The 22,481-nt window shown below is 43.5% G+C and overlaps 1 protein-coding gene across 5 annotated transcripts in view; it reads right to left on the bottom strand.

Annotated features, from left to right (window-relative positions):
* Positions 1–9,766: 9,766 nt before the first annotated feature.
* Positions 9,767–22,481, bottom strand: part of RBPMS (RNA binding protein, mRNA processing factor) — a 141,884-nt gene continuing 129,169 nt past the window's right edge. For 4 of the 5 annotated variants that reach the window (XM_074228250.1, XM_074228254.1, XM_074228251.1 and 1 more), the window contains 3 exons: positions 18,993–19,129; positions 16,936–17,005; positions 9,873–14,835 (listed from right to left, as the gene is read on the bottom strand). In XM_074228250.1, the coding sequence (XP_074084351.1) occupies positions 14,794–14,835; positions 16,936–17,005; positions 18,993–19,129 (249 nt within the window). In that variant the 3' untranslated portion in view covers positions 9,873–14,793. The other variant, XM_074228252.1, reaches the window with a different exon arrangement.

Raw genomic sequence — 22,481 nt, 5'->3', positions numbered from 1 at the left:
ATATTATACAGTGTAAAAGAGAAAAAAACATTTTTATTTATTATTATACTTTTCTTCAATAAGTACAGATGTGTGATAGAGGCTGTGGCAAAGTCTTGGAGGAATCAAAACCAGATGATGCTTCGTTCAAGCCTGAAACAGAAAAGAACCAGGTTAGGAAGAGGCCACAGATCCCTGAAAGAGTTGCTTGCCTGTCTGCCCATCCTTCCTTTGGCTACATGCTTGGCCTGTTTCGTAGCTGCCATCCCCATTGGGCAAATAAGTCTGTCCAGTCACAACCTAGACTCAAACCTAGTTGGGAAGAAAGTAAACCTTCATCTTGGATGATCTCTGGTTATAGAAGATACAATGGGGGCTTTGGGGGCAATGGTCTGGTCAAAGAGGTCTCCTCTCAGATTCTATAATTTTTGTGACAGCTGTGAAAGAAAGGAAGAGTGGAACTGAATCAGAGCAAGAAACAATAGAGTGGCTAGGTGGCACAGTGGATAGAGCACCCGCCCTGGAGTCAGGAGTACCTGAGTTCAAATCCAACCTCAGACACTTAATAATTACCCAGCTGTGTGGCCTTGGGCAAGCCACTTAACCCCATTGTCATACAAAAACATAAAAACAAACAAAAAACACAAAAAAGAAATGAAACAAAGTACTGTCAAGGATTACAACAATTAAAATGGCATATGACACACCCTCTTTTTAGAGGGTCAGTGTGTTCATCTTTTTTTGCTGAAAATCTTTTAAAAAAATCCTTGTTATGAGGCATGGCTCAGTAGAAGGGGATATGATGTAAAAGAAATCAATGAACTTTTATTTTTTATTTTTTTATTTTTTAGATTTTTCCAGCTAGGTAATATGGCAATGGGGTTATGTGGCTTGCCCAAGGCCACACAGCTAGGTAATTATTAAGTGTCTGGATTTGAACTCAGGTACTCCTGACTCCAAGACCTGTGCTCTATCCACTGCGCCACCTAGCCGCCCACAATGAACTTTTAAAATTAGAAAATGTGCAACAACCAATCAGTCTATTTCCACAAAGATGAAGACCGAAGCTAAAAATGAGAACAGCAATTTCCAGGTGGATATGAATGAGCTGTGATGCCAACAGTACCACCAGCTTGGCCATTGGAGGCCAGAAAGCAGAGGGTAAGAAGATCAGGGCTTGATCATTCCAAGGCCCTGGAGCTGGGCCACATCACTGGGGACTATACCACAGAGATGGAAGTGACATACTTAACTCCATCATTCCTTCCTGGTGTTGTGTGACCAGAAAACAAAGTGATGCTATTTGTCAAAGACCATGACATCAGGGAGGTGATGCCATAACTTCCTTGTGAACTGGATTTGAGTGAGGAGGTGCCATGCTAATTCACCAGCCTCACCTTCTCCAGAGCCATTGAGTCCAGTGACCAGATACGAACCAGGACTACTGGAGAAAGCCCTGGATGTGAGGCAGTCAGTGTTAAATGACTTGTTCAAGATCACCAGATTTGAACTTTTGTCCTCTGAACTCCAAGGTCAGTGCTCTATCCACTGTACCACTTGCCCCAGAAAACAAGGTTAAGTACCCAAGGGATCATACAAGAAAAAAGATGGAGTGCTAGGTGAGGTAGGAGTCAAAAAGATCTGAATCCAAATCCTCCTCCATTTGACTGAGTAAATCACTTAAATCAGCCTTGGTGCTCTCATCTGTAAAATGGATGTAATAATGGCACTGACTTCCCAGGGTTGTTGTGCTCTTTGCAAACCTTAATGTGCTACATAAATGCTAACTAGGAGAAATGTTAGTACTGAGCAATGTTTGGAACAAACAAAAAATCACAGGAACAATAAATAGTAGAGATGGTCAGATAAATGCAAGTCATCAAATTAGATGGTATGCAGCCAAAACAGTAATTAGAAGTAAATTTACATCAGAGGATGCAATTATTGAGAAAAAAAGAAAATTTAAGAGTTTCATTTATGGTTCAAGAAATTAAGAAATGAGTGCATTAATATATCAAAATGAATCAGCAAAATAAAGGAAAAAATAAAACTGAAAATAAGAGGCCACAGCTATGAAGGGTCTGAAACTGGATTTGAACTGAGGTCTTCCTGACTCCTGGTCCAGCAGGCTCTCCACTGTGACACTCAGCTGCCTGGAAAGAATCAGGAAAAGAGTATATATACATGCACGACAATTTTATTAGTCAGTCAATATACATTTAGTTAAGTGCCTACAATTTGCAGGGCACTGAGGATATGATGGCAAGAGAGCCCCTTCTCTCCAAAGGTTTACAATCTAGACAGATACAAGCTCTAAACAGCAATAGTACACACAGTGATGGAAATGGTGGTTGTCTATCCTCAAAGAGGACCACAACAACCTCCAGGTACAGAGTATCTGTCCGTGGCAGATCAGAACAATAGAGGAGCTTGGAAAGCTCTAACACGGTATGTGCACAAATTGTCCATCTGACCGTCTGAAGTGGAGTAGGATCTAAATTTGTGTGTCCTGTGTTTCTTTAGAGCTCCTGGAATTCTGGCTTGCTCAGAGAGCATGGTGCTTTCTCTGAGGAGGGCATACCATCCTTTGTCAGTGTTCTTCAGAAACCTTGAGAGTTACTTGCATCACTTCTGACCGTTATATTGTCTGAGATCTCTTGTCTGAGATCTCCAAAAACAATCTATTAGATAAGCATATTTGGCATTCAAACAACATAGTCAACCTATTAGACATGTGTTCTCTGTAGTTTTGCTTGAGAAAGAACCTGTGTCTGGTATCTTATCTTTCTAGGTTTTCAGTATCTTTCTAATTCATTTATTTTTTTAGTTTTTACATGGCAGTGGGGTTAAGTGACTTGCCCAAAGTCACCCAGCTAGGCAATAATGAAGTGTCTGAGGTTGGATTTGAATTCAGGTCCTCCTGACTCTGGGGCCAGTGCTCTATCCACTGTACCACCTGTCCCCAAGACAATTCAAATGGAAGCAATTCAGTTTCCTGGCAAGGTGCTGGTAGACGGTTGTTTTCACAGGCATACCAACAATGAGGTCTGCACAATGGCTCTGTAGACTTTGAGTCTGGTAGGCATATTATACCTCTTCTCTCCCATACTTTTCTTCAAAGCCTTCCAAACACTGAGCTAGCTCTGGCAATGCATGCATCAACCTCATCAGCTACACGCCTATTCCTGGAAAGTAAATTGCCAAGGTGAGTTAATTTATCCACAGCATAAAATTTCTCCATTTACTGTAACCAATTCCCACATATGAATGGTTTCCACCATCCATATTGGCTGATAAAGAACCTGTATTTTTTTGGAGTTAATTGTTAGGTCAAAATTAGCACAAGTAACAGAGAACAGATCCATAATTTGTTGTATCTCAGCTTTGAAGGCTGCATTGAGAGCCCAATCATCTGCAAACAGCAACAAGCAAAACATCATGCATCAACTCTCCCTCCATTTTAGCCTTGGTTTGTAGCCTTTTCAAGTTAAGTAATTAATCATTAGTGCATCATCCTTGTAGGCACCTGACAACATTGCTGAAAACATGTTGAAAAGTATGGGAAGAAGCATACAGCCCTGCTTCACTCCCTTGGTAACTTGGTAACTGGGTAACTGTAAGAGCATCAACCACCAGCCAGATCTCAGGCAAGCATGCTTCAGATGTCATGAAACTTGCTGTATAATACTGATGAACTTTTGGCAACCATGGTTAGATTGACAAATGTGCACAGACTTCTGTTCCTGGCATTGTTGGGCAGCAAACACATACTGACCATTCCATGGTCTTTCTGGTTTTCACTGGTTTTCAGGGAAATGAACATCTTCTAGGTGAAGGATCAGATTATTAATGAAGATTCTGGAAAGCATCTTATCAGCAATAACTGAGACCCCTCCCTGTGACTGTCACAGGACAATCTATTCCTTTTACCTCCAAAGGGATGGGCAAAGGAAGGATACTTGAACTCAGGGGATAAGCTCCTCTTTCCATATAACCCAGAAAAAGATTACAGTGGAGCCTCCCTACCTTGTAAATCTCTACTGGAACAGGTTCAATGCCAGCCATTTTGCCAAAGGAGAAGAGCCTAATGGCATTCAGAAACCTCTTCTTGGCTAGAGACTGTCTTCAAGCTAAAGTAAATGATCAGTGGTTTCTGTATTGATTGATGACAAATCTGTTGAGAACACTGGAAATGTTTAGCCCATCTCTCCAGGATCATGTCCATATCATTAATCAATGTGGTTCCATCACAAGTTGAGATGATCTTTAATCCATGTAGTTGTAAACAGCTTTTAGGACAATATGAAAACACTGGATTATTACTGCTCACATCAAATTGAATTTTCTCTGCCTTTTTACTGAGCCAAGAATCCTCAATCTTTCTAAGCTTCAGTTGTACTTTACTTTTGATGTAATTAAATGCTGCCTTCTTAGAAATGGATGAACTATCCTGCTGGAGCTGTTTTTCATTTAGCAGCTTCTGTATTTCCCCATCATTTTTGTCAAACCAGTCTTGAAGTTTGTGAGTATTCTGGTCCAGGTGAGCAAATGTGTACACCAAATCTCTGAAAACTGCCCACAACTTCTTCTCCACTGTTGCCAACTCCCTCCCTCCAAGTTTGCAACAAACTCTTCCTCTCAGAAAAACACACTAATCTATTCACATCAAGTCTTCTTGTAGTCCTCCTGCCTTGTGGTCAATACAGATTGAAGATGATTGATCAGTGCAGGTCTCTATACCACACGTTCTCCAATGTTTGCTACAAGAGTGCATCTATGAAGTTTTACTGCATTTAGGTAAACAGATGTTATTGGTGATGAGAAAGTCATGAGATGCAGAAGTCTTCAGCTGTGACCACTGCTGTTCTTGGTTCCAATTCCATTCCTTCCAAGGATTCTGTCATGTCTAGTAGTCTGAGCCTACTCTTGCATTAAAGTCACCCAGAATTATAAGCTTGTCCTGTTTTAGTATATTGATTGTAAAGGTCTCCAGATATTCATAAAATATCTCTCACTTCAAGGTTGATTGTGGTGAGAGCATATGATGGTGGTGTGGCATTTTCCTGCAAGTGGCAATCGCCTTGTCATGAGCCTATTGTCCTCTCTTGACTAGATTCGTTTTGACTGCAAAATCTACCCTGGCTTCATGGTGCTCCCCTTCACTGCAACCACTTCAGAAAAATGTGTACCCAGTTCCTACTTCAATAAGGTAGCCTTCATTTGCCAGCCTGGTATCATTCAGAACTGTTATTTAGATGTTATACCTGCTAAATTCTCTAACAAGAGTTGCTCGTGTCTACTGGATTTCATATTGTTCAAAATTACGTACATTCCAAATTCTTATGTTGAGTGGGATCATCTTTATAGACAACTTTGTACATTTTTTTTTCAAGCACAGGGTGGGATCCCTCTCTGCCAAGGTAATCAGGCTAAGGTTCAGTAGACAATGTTTTTAGGGTCCTTTTTCTAGCCCATTCTTTATATTAGGAGTTGAGCTATGTGATCCTTAAAATATTGTTCAGACATCCAGGGGGGCTGCTGAATCCCACTGAGGAGACAACTCTATGGTCTAGGTCACCTATGTGAAAGGTTGTGACTACAGCTCCCAATGTATCTGCACCTTCTGCTTCATCAGGACTTTGAAGTAAATAGGGTAAAATGAGATGGGTAATATCTTTTGATTTGAACATAAATTGGATTTAAATGAGGCAGACTTGCATGAAGTTGTTGGCCTCACTGTCTCTTCCAAGCCACAGTCTAGTGGCAAGACAGCTTCAAGATAATTGATGATGGCTTGGGATGCAGTGGATGACCTCGATGACCAAGTCTGACCAAGGTCTAAATGCTTCAGAGCTGGCTTCAGCTGCCTTTGCTCTCATCTGCCCATTTTACCAGTGGAGGTCTTCACATGCTTGGGGTAGATACTTATTCAACTTATCAAAGGGTTTGAGACCCCTCAGTTATCCTCAAAAAAGTTTAACCCACCTGGCAAAAGAATTTAATGGCTGCTGTGCATGCTCCAGCTCTTTAGAGCCATAGGTGAGAGTTGGGTGAATCAAACGGACACTAAAGGTGGATGACCAGCTTTCACACCAGAGGTGCTATTCCTTCTTAAATGTCCCCTAACCACCCCTCCAGTGATGTAGTAATCAATGGAAGGAAGGGTCTAAAACTAAGAGAGTTCCTGTAAAAAGGTGATTTTAGCTGAGAGAGAAGGAAGCAGGAGGAGAAAGAGATGGGGGAGAGCCCACCAGGTCCTGGGGACAGCCAGTAGGATCTTGTTCAAGGAACAGCAAGGAGAACAGATCACTGGTTTACAACTATGTGGGAATGGAGGAAGGAGAGAGAATGTAATAAAACTGGAAAGGTAGACTAAGGGAAGATTATGATACATTTGAATGGCAAAAAAAAAAAGCATTTTGTATCTGATCCTGGAGACAATAATGACTAAGCATTGGAAATGCAAGACAGGAAGTCAGGAGATAAAGTAGCTCTGAGAGGCCTCACATAGAGATGAGAATTAAATCCATGGGAACTGATGAGTATGGAAGGCCCAGAACAGAACCCTGTAGCATAGCTACAATCAAATGGTAATGGAGAATTGGTAAGAAAATGAATCTTTTTCCTCCCAGTAGAGAGGTGGAGACCAAGCATGGGAAATGTGATATCCACTGTCAGACATTGTGACCATACTGATTGATGTTGCCTTAATGTTTTTCCTGATGGGAAGGATTTAATGGGGACAGGAATTTGCAAATATAAAAAGCAAAAAAACTAAAAACAACAAAAATGAATCCAGTTAGTCACATTGATTTCTTAAAATTATTTATTTGGTTTTTGCAAGACATTGGGGTTAAATGACTTGCCCAGAGTCATACAGCTAGACAATAATCTTTTCTTTTCCTTTCTTTCTTTTTTTGTTTTTCTTTCTCTCTGTTTCTTTCTTTCTTGCAAGGTAATGGGGTTAAGTGGCTTGCCCAAGGCCACACACTAGGTAATTATTAAATGTCTGAGGCCGGATTTGAACTCAGGTACTCCTGACTCCAGGGCTAGTGCTCTATCCACTGTACCACCTAGCCATCCCCACACTGCTTTCTTAAGAAAATTCTCCCTTCTTTCATCATTCTTCATTCAAGCTGTTCCTTTTTTATCTCCAGGAAGGGATTCTTCAGGGCTTCTGACCTTTTCAGAATAATTTTTCCTTCAGAACTTCGGCCTACAAGAACCTGCTGGTCTTTCCTATGAATCTTTTGGAATAAATTCCCCCAAATCTAGGTGGCCTGACTATTGAAGCTCGATACCCTATGCCTTGATAAGGTTGTGTCTGTGACTGGGACAAAGATCCCTACCATTCAAGCTTAGGTTCCAGGAGAAAGAAGAAAAAACAAGCTGATCCCTGCTCATCAAATATCTGCTCTACTGAATTGAAATAGAACACAACAAATACACAGTAAAGAAAGACAAGAGATTGGAGGAAGGAACCCCCCCCCCCTTGTCCCCCACTGTCCACCATCCACATTGAAGAAGTCCTGAGCTCACAGCACTACAAGGTCTAGGAGGCAGACATCTGACTCCTCACTCCTGGGTCCTCCAAGTTAGGGAACAGAAGAGTCAGTGCCCCTTATTCCAGATGGAGACAAAGCCTTGGAGAAGCCATGGGTCCTTACTCAAACTTATAGAGCTGGTAAGAGCAGCCAAGTGAGGTTTTGAAGCTAGGCTTGCTGACTCCAGTCTGGTACACATCTTGTTGCAGGAGGTGACAGCTATGTCCCTGAAGAGTATGAAGGAAGGTTGGGGAGACGAGACATCCTGCTGGGTCTAGATCAGTGAAAAGGTCTGACCTGCTCTAGGTAGTGCAGGATTCTCGGGGAGTTGAAGCTTCCAGATGCTTACAATATTTGCAGATACCCCACTATTTCCTCAATGGCCATACACACACTAAAATCTCATAGGAGAAAAGAATGTAGGAGCAGTACTCCACAAGCTCCCAAATAGAACTGAAGACCTTATCAGAATGTTAATTCATCTGGGGCCCTTTGTTGGGAACTGAAGTCAACCCTTGGAATGTGTACATGAAAGACACTGAGCCAGAAGCCAGGAGTCTGAGAACAGAATGAGGTGAGGAAGTGCAGTATGGAGGAGGGGGTGATGACAAGGGAAGAGGGAATTTAGAAGGCATCAAGCTTTCTGATAGCTCTATCTTCCTGGGGATTGAGGGACTGAAATTAAAGCTTCCCAGACAGAGGAACAAGGGGACCTCAATAGCCACCTACTCCAACTCTCCTTTTCGCATATGATCCCTTCATTTTACAGAAGAAAAATTTAAGATCTAGGGAATTCATATCATAGAGGTGGAAGAAACCTCAAGTCATCCAGTTCAACCCTCTTATTTTACAGAAGAGAAAAATGAGACCTTATGAGTTGTAGTGGCTTGCTGTGATGGTTTTCTCTGCCAATGTTTTCACTTAACATCACCAATGTGTTTTGGAGTTCATTCTTTTCCAGCAAAGATTGTACAAGGAATTTTCTTCCCTCTGTGACTGCTCCCTGAACACCCCACGCTCAACACATTCCCCATCACAGGAAGGAATGCAGATGGAAAACTATACTCGAAGTATTGAAAGAGTACATAGTGCAATTAGTCATCCTCTAGCCATAAACTGTGATAGAATGTGAAGGATGGGAGACTAGCACAGCTGGGAGTATGGCTTCTTCAGGCAGCAAGGAATAGGCCAATGGGATTGACTTGAGTTCCTGGCAAAATTCTAGTACATAGGGGGAGAGTTAGGAGGGGCTTAACAAATCTCTGAAAGGGAAGCAGTGGTTACCAAGGAACAGCATGGTGGCCTTAGGCAATACTGGCCTCACTTCCATCTCACATAAGGGAATTATGCCAGCAAATTAGCAAGATGCTGTAGAGAATTAATCAGATTTTTAGTAGAGTTTAATAAAGCCTGAGAAAAAAGATGCTTAAACAAAGTATTTGTGGGGGAGAATGGGTAGAGGGATAGATTTGTAACTGACAGAATGTTTGAACCCAAAGAGCTGTTAGTGATGGCTCCATGATGTGGTTTCTTGGGGGAAGGTCTCCGCTGGAATGACTCAGGGATCTGAGCTCAGCTTGGTGGTGGTCTACAATTATCAATAACTTGGACGAAGGCATCATTGGAATGCTTATCAAACTGACAGAATTACATGTGGCTGGGAGGGAGAGTCACCACTGTACGACAGCCACGATTCAAAACAATGGTGACCACGGTAGGCTGGACTGCATTCTGCTTGGTGTAGTTATGGACAAGGCCTGATCTCCAGCCTACTAGATAAAGAACGAGTATAGTATATACAGCCAGGGTTACCTCATTGTAGCTAAACCTTACAATACCTCTGAGAGGAGGGGTTGATAAGAGTTCTGACCTTCACTGGAGGAAGAAATAGACTGAGAGGACACAAATGACTTGCCCAGGGTCTGAAGCAGGAATCAAATTAAAGTCTTAATAACAATTACAGATGGTATTTATAGATCACTTTAGGGCTGGCAAAGACTTCTACAAATATCTCATTTTAGCCATACCACATTACTAAGAGGGTGGGGCTTTTATGCCTATTTTATGGATGAGGATACCAAGGCTAAAAAGCTATTCATTTGAGGCAGGATTTATATCGTTTTCATTTAGTGCAGTGCTATGGGAAGGGAGTCAACCCTTCTTACATAATAGTCTGTCTCCTTTTTGAAACCCATAATCTTTTGGAAGGGTTTTGGCTGGTCCATCTATGTACTCACCAGTAAGCTGCAGTCTGACAAAACAGCTCATGAAACCAGCAGCCACTGCCGAAGATTATATCAATACCCTCAAGACAAAGTGTAGCCGCCATCACACACCTGGTACCTGGGAAGGAGGAAGAAATGCACCTGTGAACATGAGTCACCAGGGCTAGCAGTCTTCTCCAGGGGTATCACCAGAGCCCCCAGCCTTGAACCAGGGATGGCTAGATTTGGAAGAGTCTGAAAACATGTCTGAAACACTGGGAAAGAACCCAAAGGATAAGAATTCAAAATCTAGCATGAACTTGTACTTGTGTACCACTGGCCAAATTTTCTTCTCTAGACTTCTCTGTTTCCTTATCTGTAAAGTGAGGAGGTTGGTTCCATGATTTTTATAGAGGAAAGAATTTTAGAGGTCACTTCATTCAACTTCTTATTTCATGGGGGAAATACATACTACTCAGGCTGGCCTCACTTGATGAAGTATTGAGGCTATATGTCCTCTAAACAAGCAATTGGCTCCACGTTCTCTGGCTCCAAATTCAGCAGTCTTTCCACTGTGCCACGTCATAATTGAATTTAAAAAAATCATTTATTAAGCACCTTTTTGCATGCCACACACTGTGGCACCCTGGGAAAACAATGACAAAAATTCCCTGCCTTTAAGGACTGTGGGGAGACAAGGACACAGAGAAGTAGCTACAAAGAAAGATGCAGTAAAGTATCTCATACAATATCAATTACCTACTATGAGTCAAATGTGATGCCAGGTCTTAAACAAAGTAGGGAAAACCAACTTGAGGCAATCCAATTCCTCTTTTTCCTAATTTTACTTGAAAATAACAAAAAAAATGCCACATGTTTATAACCATGTGGGGTAAGAGTTCAAAACTCTTCCTGCCCTCAAAAGCATACAATCTTAATGGAGAAAGCATAACTCAGGGCAGCATTTAAGAAACATGAGAGGCATGAACCCCAGGCTGCTACTGTAGAGGCAGGAGGGAAATCATCATCTCAGAAAAGGTGAAGTATAAGAAAACTAAAATAATTGAGGGTCTCAACAATCATATCCATTTTAGGCCTAGACAAATCTAGCCAAAAGATGAGAAATTAAGGAACTGAAAGAATTCTCAAAGTTCAATGTAAAACATCTCTGGTAATGACTGAATGGCAATAGAAAGAAGTATACATTTTTTTAGATGTACATGGGTATCTTAACAAAAATTGACCATATAGCAGGGCATGAAAATCTTGCAAATTGAAAAAAAAGCAATATTAAACACATCCTTATTTGTCCACAGTACAATAAAATTAAATGCAACATTCTACCTTGAGAGCCTCTCATAAAAGAGAAAGGACGGTATATGAGGCATTTTTTTTCCATGTCTCTTTTGGGACTAAGATTAGCCATTATAATTATGTTGTATTCGGTTCTTTGTTGGTATGCTCTTTCTACTTAAAACTGTTGGTGTCACCGTCTTCCTTGTTCTACTTCCTTTTCTTTGCATCAATTCATATCCATCTTCCTTTGCTTCTCTAAATAATCAACATTCATTATTTCTTATGACACAAAAATATTCCATTATAGTCCTTTACCACTTTTGAGGGAGTTATTTTCTGATTTTTAAATTAAAAAAAAATTATTTTCAACTCCGATTCTCTCTCCTTTTTCTGTCCTTCCCCCTCCAAACCCCTCCCTTTCCACCAATTCCCTGACCCACTAAGAAGGCAAGAAATATGATAGCTATTACACACTTGAAATAGTGCAAAACATATCCATTTTGCATAAAAAGCAAGAAAAAGTGAAAATAATATTCTATAATCTTCACTAAGAGTTCATTCTGACAAATTTTGTTTGGAAAACTAAAAAGTAAATTTTGAAATAAATAGTGGTGCTCAGATTTTAAACAAAAATTTAGATGTGATCTAAGGGAAAAGGTGGTTTCCGCATTCTGGACATTAGGACATTATTTATTTATTTATTTGATTCCATTTTTTTAATATTTTATTTATTTTGAGTTTGTTTTTCCCCTAATCTTACTTCTCTCCCCGCCACCACAGAAGGCAATTTGCCAGCACTAGGGACACTTTAAATGCAACTTAAAAACACATCAATTTGCAGTCATCCAAGATCCCCCAGATCAGTAATTCAGAGCAAAAAGCAATTCACATTATGAAATTATCTGCCCACACCTTTCCCATCCTATATATTACTCAGTTCCTTGTTTCTCAGGAAAATATAAAATTGCAGGACTGAATGTGCTCTTTGAATCATTTAATGAACAGGCTTTTTCCCGGTTATATTTTTCATTCTCAAATTTTTGATTTCTGGGGAAATGGATATTCCAAAAACTGTTTTCATGTTTTCTACTCACACAATCGAAAGCCAAGCTCAGGTGCTGTGCATTTCTTAATAAACTACAAGTGACTGAGCCAAGCTCAGGTGCTGTGCATTTCTTAATGAACTACAAGTGACTGCTTCCTAACTGGTGTTCTTGCCTCAGATCTCTGTCCTTTCCAGTCAACTCTACTCACACTCCAGGATGATCAAGCTGAAGCAGTCTGACCATGTCAACTTGGCAACCCAGTAAACGCTAGGGCTTTTTTTTTTAGATTTTTCAAGGCAACGGGGTTAAGTGACTTGCCCAAGGCCACATAGCTAGGTAATTATTAAGTGTCTGAGGTCGGATTTGAACTCAGGTACTCCTGACTCCAAGGCCAGTGCTCTCATCCACTGCGCCACCTAGCCACCCCTATGCTAGGGCTTCTTGATAACTCTAGGATCACATTTAAACTCTTCTATGAGGCATTTAAAGACCTTCACAACCTTTCATACTCTTCCCGTTTGGCCACAATGGTCACCCTGTTATTGTCTCAGTTCTTTTGCAATGGTTTACCAACAAGCCTAGAATTCACTCTCTTCTCGCTTCCATCCATTAGAAAAACTGTGGTTTCCTTCAAAATTCAGCTCAAATACTTTCTCCTACATGAGGCCCATCCTGCCTAGGCACCAAGACTCAGGAAAGGACAAGATTAGAGGAAATGGGCCTCGTGTAAGTCTTTGTGACTACAGGACTGGCATTCTATCTAGTCCTTCAGCCACCTGCCCCTAGTGATGTAGAAAGTGAATGGTCTTGAAGCTTGTTTGCTTGATCTTTCTGTTTTTGGTTGTCTTGATTACTTTCAGTCCTGAGAACTTGTAAGAAGAAAGAGGCCAATGACTGAGGATCACCCACCCTTGGGCAGGAAGTCTTCCTAGGACATTGTTCACAAATTCTAAACTAGTTCAAGTCATTACTGGTATAGACAGATTATAAGAAGTCTGCACAGGTTAACAAACTATAATTCATCAAAAAAGGGAAAACACTGCCTTTAAAAATCCAGAAGCAGAAGAAAACTTCCAAGTATCAATAATGCCCACAGATTGGAGTCACTTTGCATTATTGGAGATTATTGGAGATAATGTCCATAAAATATTAGTTTTCACCTCTAGAGAGCTGGTCACACTTCATTATCAGGAGTACCTTTAATTGAAATTCTCAGAGTGGGCAAGGCAAATACAACATATAAAGGGACATTTATGGAAAAGAACCTCAGAGGCCACATAATCTAATCCTTTCTATTTATAGAGGATGAAAGAGGTTGGGGACCTACAGTAGAGATTCAAACCCAGGTCTTTGAATTTTATGCGTTGGACAAGGAGAAGGAAATTAGGGCAGCTCTTGAATCACTAAGACTAAAAGATCAACTCATCATTTGATTAAGTCTCTTGACTTTTCTTGACAATACTGCTGTGCCTTTTTAATTGATTAATTTTGTTTTCCCCAAGTGGATAACCCTAAAGAAACCCTCCAGAAAACCCTAAGTGTAACAACTGCCAAGTGTCGAGACTTACAGAGTCCAGCCCATTTCTGCACTTTGGTTAATTTTTTTTTAGGTTTGTTTTTTTTTGCAAGGCAAATGGGGTTAAGTGGCTTGCTCAAGGCCACATAGCTAGGTAATTATTAAGTGTTTGAGATTGGATTTGAACCCAGGTACTCCTGACTCCAGGAGTGGTGCTTTATACACTGCGCCACCTAGCCACCCACTTCGGTAACTTTTGAGCTAAAAGAAGGATGTGGGCTGTGACTTCAACATGGTGGTGCTGAAACCAGGGGGTACACAATTCCTTCACTGTTTTCCCTCCCAAATCACACAAGGCTTTCCATTTTCCTCTGAAACCCTCTTGTTGGTCACTCTCATTAGCACTGTAGGATTCTGTTATATTCCCATGCTCCAGTTATTCCTTTTCCAATGGCTGGTCATGTAGCTTGACTCCAACTTTTTTTTTACTCTCAGTTAAACAACTGTCAAGGTATTTGCACAGATGGGTCCTTTCTTCCTGCCAGTAAGCTCACTGGGCCAGAAACCCATTAGTGGGATCACTAGGTCAAAGGGGAGGGTGCAAGTTGGTAACTTCTTGAATAATTCCATATTGCTTTTCAAAATAGTTGGATGGACTTCTTCAAAGCCCTGACTTAGTGTGCCTCTCTTCCCAAAGTACCACCAGAATATTTATGCTTCAGCTGCAGTTACTAAATTAGATTTGTGAAAGAGAAACTCTATCCCCCATGGGAAAGGAACTCAGATGGGGATGCAGCCAAATTGAAAAACCTGATATCATCTTCTTCTTCACTAAACCACCTCCAAACTTCACTGTTTCTGTTTGGGTACCACAGTCCTTCCCAACCTACAGGTTCACCACCTCCACTATAACTCATTCTTCACAGTCTTTCCCCCATCTCTGATCAGGTACCAATCCTTGTTGCTCCTACCTTCACTCTGTGTCTAGGATCCACCCTTCTCTTTCCACTCACACATATGCCATCCTAGTTCTTGCCCTTATTACCTCCCTCTTAGTGTGTTAGAATAGCCACTTAAAAATTAATTATCTTTTCTTTTCCATCACATAGATTACTCCCAGTATCTCCCCTCCCCCCTTCTCAGAGGAACAAAGAATTTTTTTTAAATATTTTATTTTTTCCAACTGCATGCAAAGATAGTTTCAACATTCATCTTTTTGTAAACTTCTGAATTCCGTGAGAATTTTTTATCTAAAGAAAAAAAGGAACAGGAAGAGAAAAGCAATCAGCAAAACTAATAAATACATAGGGAAAAACCCCCTGAAGATCCATATAGTGTTCCATATCCAGGAATCTCTCACCTCTGCAAAATAGGGACATTAATGGCCTCCCTACCTCCTCCTCTCACCTTAACCTGGACAGTTGCTGAAATCTCCTGCATAATCTCTTCAGCTGCAACCTTACAGACTCTAGCACAAAACACAAACTCCCCAGTCTTGAGTTTATGTCCTTCCCAACCAGTCTCCCCCAGCACCTAGTAACTGTCCAGGGTCCATTTCCTACCCAACTCCTGCCTATTCTTTCAACCCCAATTCAAATGAAATGTGATCCTCAGATGTGATGACTCATCTCTAACTTGGGCCGAGAACCTCCAAATGCACATTTCTCTCCTTTGTGACATATTCCCTACACAATAGTCTCATAGTCCCAAAACAGTTTTTTGATCCAGAGTTTCTCAACAAAAAACTGACAAGAGCTAAAAACAGTCATGGATAAAAATGAGCTGCTGAGAAGCGATGCCCTGGAGTCATCTTTCCCATCTGAAATAAGACCTCTTGCTGATCCCTGGGGCATGAAAGGGTATATATACTCAGGCTATCACAAATAATTTACAAATATTTTGTACTAGCTTCCTCATTCATGACAGTCACAAATAACTTCTTCTGTTGATTGTCCTTCATTCTTGAAGGTGATGCCATGACATGCAAGTGAGTTGGATTTAAATGAAGGGGAGCTGAACAAAGTCACCAACCTCACTTTTTCCTCACCTCCCATTGGCTCCCCAGTCTCTCACAAACTGACTCTATCATTTAGCTGATATTAACTCCATGGTCACCAAGGATTTCTTCCCTGGGAAGTTGGATGTCCCCTTTTCTCATCCTTCAGGCCCACCCTGAGTGTTCCCTTCTCTTGTGGGTTCTCCCACATTGCTCTCTCCTGATATCCCTAGTGCCTTGGTTATAACTGGCATTTATAAAATCCTTCCTAGATTGGACTGGTTCTCCTGCTATCTCCCTGACTGCCCCTTCTCAGTCTCCTTGACTAGATCAACAACCAACTCCCACTCTCTAAGACTGGGTTTACCCCGAAGCACTCTCCCAAGCTTCTTCTTTTCTGTATTGTTCATCTTTGTCAGTTCCTTGGCACCAGTGGATTCAATTATTTTCTACTCTGATGATTTCCAAATCTATCCATGTAGCCCTAAGCTCCAGAGCTCTCTCAGCAACAGCTGGCTGCATCTCTTTCTATATAGCTCATTGGTGCCTCAAATACAAAAATACATCCAAATTTAAATCCATTACATTTCCTTCTAACATTACCCAACCTTTAATTGTTTCTGTTAGGGATTCCTGGATTAATGACTTTGAAATAATTGCTGACCCTTTCTTGTTTTTCTTTCTTACATCTCCTAGTTGTTGCTAGGTCTTACTGACTGAATTTCCACAGCATTATTGGCCAGGCCAGATGAGGAGTCTGGGGAAGAGACCCCAAGTGATCTCTTTGGGGTGATGGCTAATATACTTAATAATAAAGCTCTGGTAAGAGGACCAGTAGACTCTACTGATTTCATCTATTTCCTGGAAGAGGAAAGAGACCCAGCTCCACCCTGTGGAGCAGGAAATATCTTCACAGAACTAAACCTGATCAGAAAAGAAAAGTTAAGGTCTTTTCTCAGGCCCTGTAGTGAGGAAGATTCTGGAAGGGTATGTTGGCTTCACTGTTGCTTTCCATCCCTAGGGACTAAATACAGGAGCCTTTCAAGTTGATCAAATGAGATGGAATGGACAAGGTATTTCAAACTTCTTCAAGATTCCTTGTGTTTCTTTGGGACACCTGGATGACCAAGAGATGGCTAGGTCTTCCCTCTTGGCTGATGATGAAGAACACCTGTTCCCTTGGCCTCCCCTGAAATCTTTCCTACAGAACCTACAGACTCACAAATACCCACCCACATCCTTTAGAAGAGGAGAAGCATCTGGGGAAGCTTCTCTCAGGCTCCTTTGCTTCAAAGAAAGGGACAAGATGGCCAAAGACAGACTGTCTGGCCCAGGAGGCAAGGCCACTACTTACACAGTATTCAGCAGAACTGACGGGACTTCCAGCCCTGAGAAGTAGCCTCGGAGGGAGGGAGCCAGCGCATCTGAAGGATGGAGGGAGAGAGCAAAGTGTGAGCCAGGTTGTGCTGCTGCCTTAGGGAGCCCCTGCCCAACTGGGGGGGGGGAAGGGGAGAAGCAGCCTGGAGCCATGGCCACTAGACTGCACCTCTCCCAAATCCTAACTCTGGTTTGTGCTTTCCTAGTATTTTCAGGCTTCCCCCAGCACTTTCCTCATGGCTGACAGGCAAAGGAAACATTTTTCCTCCCTTATTACAGACTGGGGTCCAGAGAAATCACATGTATGTCACCCCAGAGCTTAATTACCATCCCAGAGCTCTTTCCACCAACCCCAATGGCCACCTGGAGCCCCTCCAAGCTGGCTTTCTTGGGCAAGCCAAGGCTAATGATGGGGGAGCTTTCACCACTGACCCTTTCCAAACTAGGGTCTGGGGCATTCTCCAGAGATAGGCGAAGGTCCTAGCAGTGTGGACCCCTCAAAAAGTTATCTGATCCCCTTCACTGTCCTGGAAAGGAAGGGGTGGTGATCAAACTCCTTGCTCCCCAGTAGAAAGAAAATCATCTGATTCCTGAGTCATTAAAACTAAGGACCAGAAGGGCTAAGAGCTAGCTCATGTAAACCATCTCCCCCCAAGTAATGCAGGAATAAAAGACTGGCCAAGAACCAAGGGGGCTGCCTGTTTGGGGGACTTCTGTAAGCAGGATGTTGCTTTATCATAAAAAAATGCATCCATTTTGATAAGCAATGGTTTCCTGGAAGGGACCCAAGTGAGTAAGCGGGAAAGGCCGAGGCAGCCGGCCACTGGACAGCCAGCAGTGGGGCAGGGCCAGAGGTCCTTCTAGAGGACTGCTCCCAGTTTGGGAGTTGGAGTTGCCTTTCTCCCTGATCCCAGCCCCAAGCTCCCCAGAAAAGGAAGCAGTGACTGGCTTTGGCAGGGGGTCCATTCTACACACTGAGGTTGGCAGCATCCCCACCCACTGAGCTTGAAGGAAATACCACCTCAAAGATGGGGCCAAGAAATGGGAACAAGTTCTCTATGTCCTTAATGAATTTTCTCCTGCTCTGTGGCAAGGGACCTCCAAGTCCAACAAGGGTGGTCTATGGAAGTCCCTGATTTCCTGGACCAGGACAGCACTGCTGGAGAAGAGTCTGCCCTCTCTGGCTCCATGGGAGGGGGGTCCTAGGTCTGCAGATTGGGGAGGAGAGGAAGGGGCTTTCCCTAATTGTTCCAATGTGTGTGTGTGTGAGCCGTGGAACAGGGACCAGAGGGAAACTGACTCCCCAGGACGCCAACTTCTGACTGTTGAGCCAGTCTCCCGCAAGAAAGGCTGCTAGAACAGGAGCAGAAAGTATCCTGGGAGGGACCTAGGGACCCAGGCCCAATTCTAGAAGGGAGGTTCAAGGAGGAAAGGAAGAAAGAGAAGGCTGCTAGGGAAGCGAGGCCAGCAGGCTCTGGAGGACTTTCCAACTTGGGATGTTCTGATATGGAGTGATCAGTGGGGAGGAGAACCCTCGGTTTTAGGGAGACTGACCCTTCATGCTCACTGACCTAACTTGGAGTGGTCTTTCCAAGAGAGTGGTCCTCAGACTCAGAATTACCTAATGTCAAAGTTGAGAAGGGCCCTTAAGACTGTGGACTATCATGGAGAGAAATGGGACTTTTAGAACAGGGAAGGTTGGGCTGGGCTGACCCTTCACTGGGGCCCCAAGCTAAGCCATCTCACTTTCTAAAGGAAGAGTGAGGGACTCTCTCATCTTCAGTAGTGAGCAGTCTCTGGACCCTTTGCTGGTCCCTAGCAGGGTTTCACACCACCGTGAAACTTTCACAGGCCCACAAAAGGCCAACGGGAGAAGGGGCTCCACAGTCGGCCTTTTAGTACATTGGGTTCCCACCAGGAGATTATACCATCATAGATATGCATTAACCTGTCTGGAGAGGGCACCCCAGAGGAAAGAGAGTCCGAGTCTCCCACGTAGGCTAAAATCAAAGAAAGAAAGAACCAAGTACCTACCCGTGGTTCCCGGTTTTCTGCATCTGAATCCATTTGCTCATTAAGCACAGAGCAGAGCTGGAGTGGCCTTCCTGAGCCAGGTGGTGAAGGAAGGGGAGAGGGACCAGTCCCCCTGCTCCGGGGTGGGGCCAGGGGACCTGGGGGTGACACGCAGGAGAATGGGGACAGGGTTCTGGGTGCATTGGAGATCAGGACTGGTGCAGGGCTGGTGAGAACTGGTGCCTCTCTGAGGTGCTCAGCACCTGATGTTATCAAGGCAACAGAGAAAGGAGGAGTGATGGAGGAAGGAAAAAAGGAAGAAGATAGTTTGATGTCCGTGTAAGGAAAGGTCTGGGGGAAACCTGCTGTCCAGCTAACACCCTTGCCAAATGTAGCCTCCCGGCCCTCAGGGGCACCACTCACATCATCAGGATGCCAACACTCATGCCCTTTGGCGGTATTTTCTGCCTCCCTGCCACAAGTCTCAGCCATGTCAGGGACAGGCTCTTGTAAGCCCGGTTGAGGCCATTCCATGTCTGGTCTAGTTAGAGTAGACACCCTGGAGAACAGGGGTTTGCTTTTCTTTTCTTGAAGTCCCTCCAGTGACTTAGCACAGAGTGGGACCCACAGTAGCCAAATTTCAAATGCCTGCTGTACTAGATTGCTTTGACAAAGATCCAAGCCAGGACAACAGTGGAGCAGCCTGCAAACAAGGACTTGGCTCTAGGGGTTCAGGAACAGACACCATGGCTCCCTGGGGTTCAACCAGTAAGCCACTTCCCAGAATCTTGAAGCTTGGATGGGCTTTTGAAAGCTTGCTGTGGGGTAGCCAACACACCAGTGTCCTGGCATCCAGAGGGAGAGAGAGGCCAATGGAGACAGGAACAAGAAGATAAAAAGAGACTGCCATGGTGGTCTCTTCATGTGAGCACAACACATTGAGACTGTCTCTGTCAACTGCCTTGAGGGGAGTGAATCATTTGCAAAAGAGGCCTGTGGTGCCATGGAGAGAGCAGATACAAACTACTATGTGACTTGGACATGCCCCTCTTTGGGCCTCTATAAGATAAAGGTGAAGAAGAGAATCTCTAAGACAGTTCCCATGAGGGGCCTCAATAGATGGTCTCCAAGGACCCTTCCAAATCTAAATCATAAAATTCCCAAGAGCGAGAGAGATAGGATGTATGGATGTAGATTCCAGTTCCAACAGCCCAACAATGTTGCCTGCCCATTAATAGGCTGGATCCTAGAGTTCTCCAAACACCCCTGGCTGAGCAGGGGGGGGGGGTCACCAGAGGATCAGACTTGCACAGGGTTCCCAGGACTCAGTGTACCTCACTGGGCGGCATGTGAACAACCACATCAGGGATTTGTCATCAATGCAACACACACCTGCAATCTACCTGGAGTTCCCCAGGGGGCCTAACATTAGACCTATTCCACAGATTTTCCAAATGGCTCCCAAGGATAGAACTAGAAGCAATGAGTGAAAGATGTAGAGGGGAAGATCTAAGACCATCTAACATTGGAGTGGACATCCTTGGGGAGAGAGGAAGTTCTCATTATCAGAGACCTTCAAGGAAGGCTAAACAAATGAAGGGCTTGGCAGACATGCTGTAGAAGGAACTCATGTTTCAGAGGAACTAGTGACCTTGGGTCCTTTCATTCTGGGGATTCTAGGTGGTTATGACTTGTCCCAGATGGGGGCCCAATGATTGGCCTGGGTTGGAAGGGGCTTTGGTCCATCTTATGTGAGATTGCCAGCACTCCTAGCACATGAGGTAGCAGTTTCCCCTCTGGGACCCAGCCTGCCTGCTCCATCCCACCTGCCTCAACTTCTGTAGTACATGGAGGAGACATGAGAATCTTATCTAAAAAAATGCTTCTTTCCAATAATCAGAGATATTTCCATTCTGGTTCTCCTTGCTTCCTGCCTCATTGTGGCCAAGGTGTCAGTGGTTCTTGTAGACTTTGTCAACAGAGTGCCCAGGCTCTCTTGACCTACACTTAAGGAGGTAGCACTCTATCAGCATGAACCCTGGTAGGACCTTATTGCAGTCTGGGAAGGTAGGAAACAAGGCTTTATTAAGTGCCTACTATTTGCCAGAGCTTGACTCATTTTCTCATTTGATCTTCCCCACACTCTTGGAGGAAGGAGCTCCAATGATCTCCATTTTACAGTGGAAGAATCTGAGGCAAACAGAAGGGAAATGACTTGCCCAGAGTCATACAGCTACTGAGGGTCTGAGGCTGAATTTGGATTCAGGCTCCCCAGTTGCATCTAGTCTTTATAATTGGCCAGATCTAAGGGAAAGGACACTCCCAGCCCTGAATTCTCTGGCTGAAATTCTTCCTGGAACCCCAAGGGTAAGTGTTGATCGCCATTATATGAACAACATGCTGGTTTTCTCTAAGTGGTAACACATGAAATTGCACTGTTTCCTGCCAAACCAGAAGACTCTTGGGCTGTGGCTTCCTCCGAACTCCATGTTATGCTCGTGCTGCCCTGAGTCTCCCCTTCCTATCTGCAGACATCTCTCTTTAAGGTCTCCATCAGGCGCCTCTTCCTCTAAGTCTTTCTTGGTCTTTCTAGCAGAAAGGGCTTGCCCTCATTCTTTCACCACTCCTCAGGTATCCCAGACTGGTCCTCGATGGTGGTTTATCTCATCTCTTCTCGTTCTGCTCCTAGATCAGATTTCCCTAATTTTGAGGCCATGAAAAACACAAATTGTATGAACCTTCTATGGTCAACTGAGAGAAAATTTGGAAAGCGCTTTGCAAACTTTCAAGAATTACGTGAAGGCTAGCCATGATCATGATTGGTATTGTAATAAGAGATGAACATGAACAGTACGGGAGTGCAGGCATGATTTGGAATGAGGACTGGGGGGAATCTGGCGATGTGAGCTTGGGCCCTTCCAGCGCCCAGTCTGCTCCTTCCTGTAATCTCTGAAACAACCAACCGAATACTGTGGCTCCCTGCCCAGGTCCCCCATTAGCCTGCAGGAGCTGATTGAGAGTAGGCCCTCAATCAATGCCTGCTGATTATGCCAGCTAGCCTGGGGTGGTCTCTAACTTTGTACATCAAGGGTCAAGCACAAGGCTGGGAAGACAGAAGGCGCTTAATTAATGCTAGCAGGACATTTTCAAGGTCCAAACATCCCATTTCTAGCAAGCGACCCTGTTTTCATCTGCTGCATTGTCCTCAGCTTCAGAAATGAGGGCATGAAGAGAGGCCTCCGAGACTCTTTCCTCTCCATTCCTGATGGTGGTTCCCTGGCTCCAAAGAGGTCTGGGAATCTATGTCCAAGGAGGCAGTGCAGTGTAGTGGCTGGGGGAGTCTGAGGCTTTGGGCCAGACTTGTCCCTGCTGCTTAGAGTTACCTACATGACCTTCACCCCACTTTGGGCCTCCTTTTCTCTCTCTCCATAAGAGGAAGGCCTGGACCAGATGATCCCATCCAAAGCCAAGTCCCTGGTTCTTCATGAGGGTCGGATAAAGTCAGCAGAA

The sequence above is a fragment of the Macrotis lagotis genome, chromosome 3 (genome assembly GCF_037893015.1).
Source record: "Macrotis lagotis isolate mMagLag1 chromosome 3, bilby.v1.9.chrom.fasta, whole genome shotgun sequence".
Lineage (NCBI taxonomy): Eukaryota > Metazoa > Chordata > Mammalia > Peramelemorphia > Peramelidae > Macrotis > Macrotis lagotis.
Note: the sequence above shows the minus strand (reverse complement) of the source record. Positions and strands in the feature narration are given on the sequence as shown.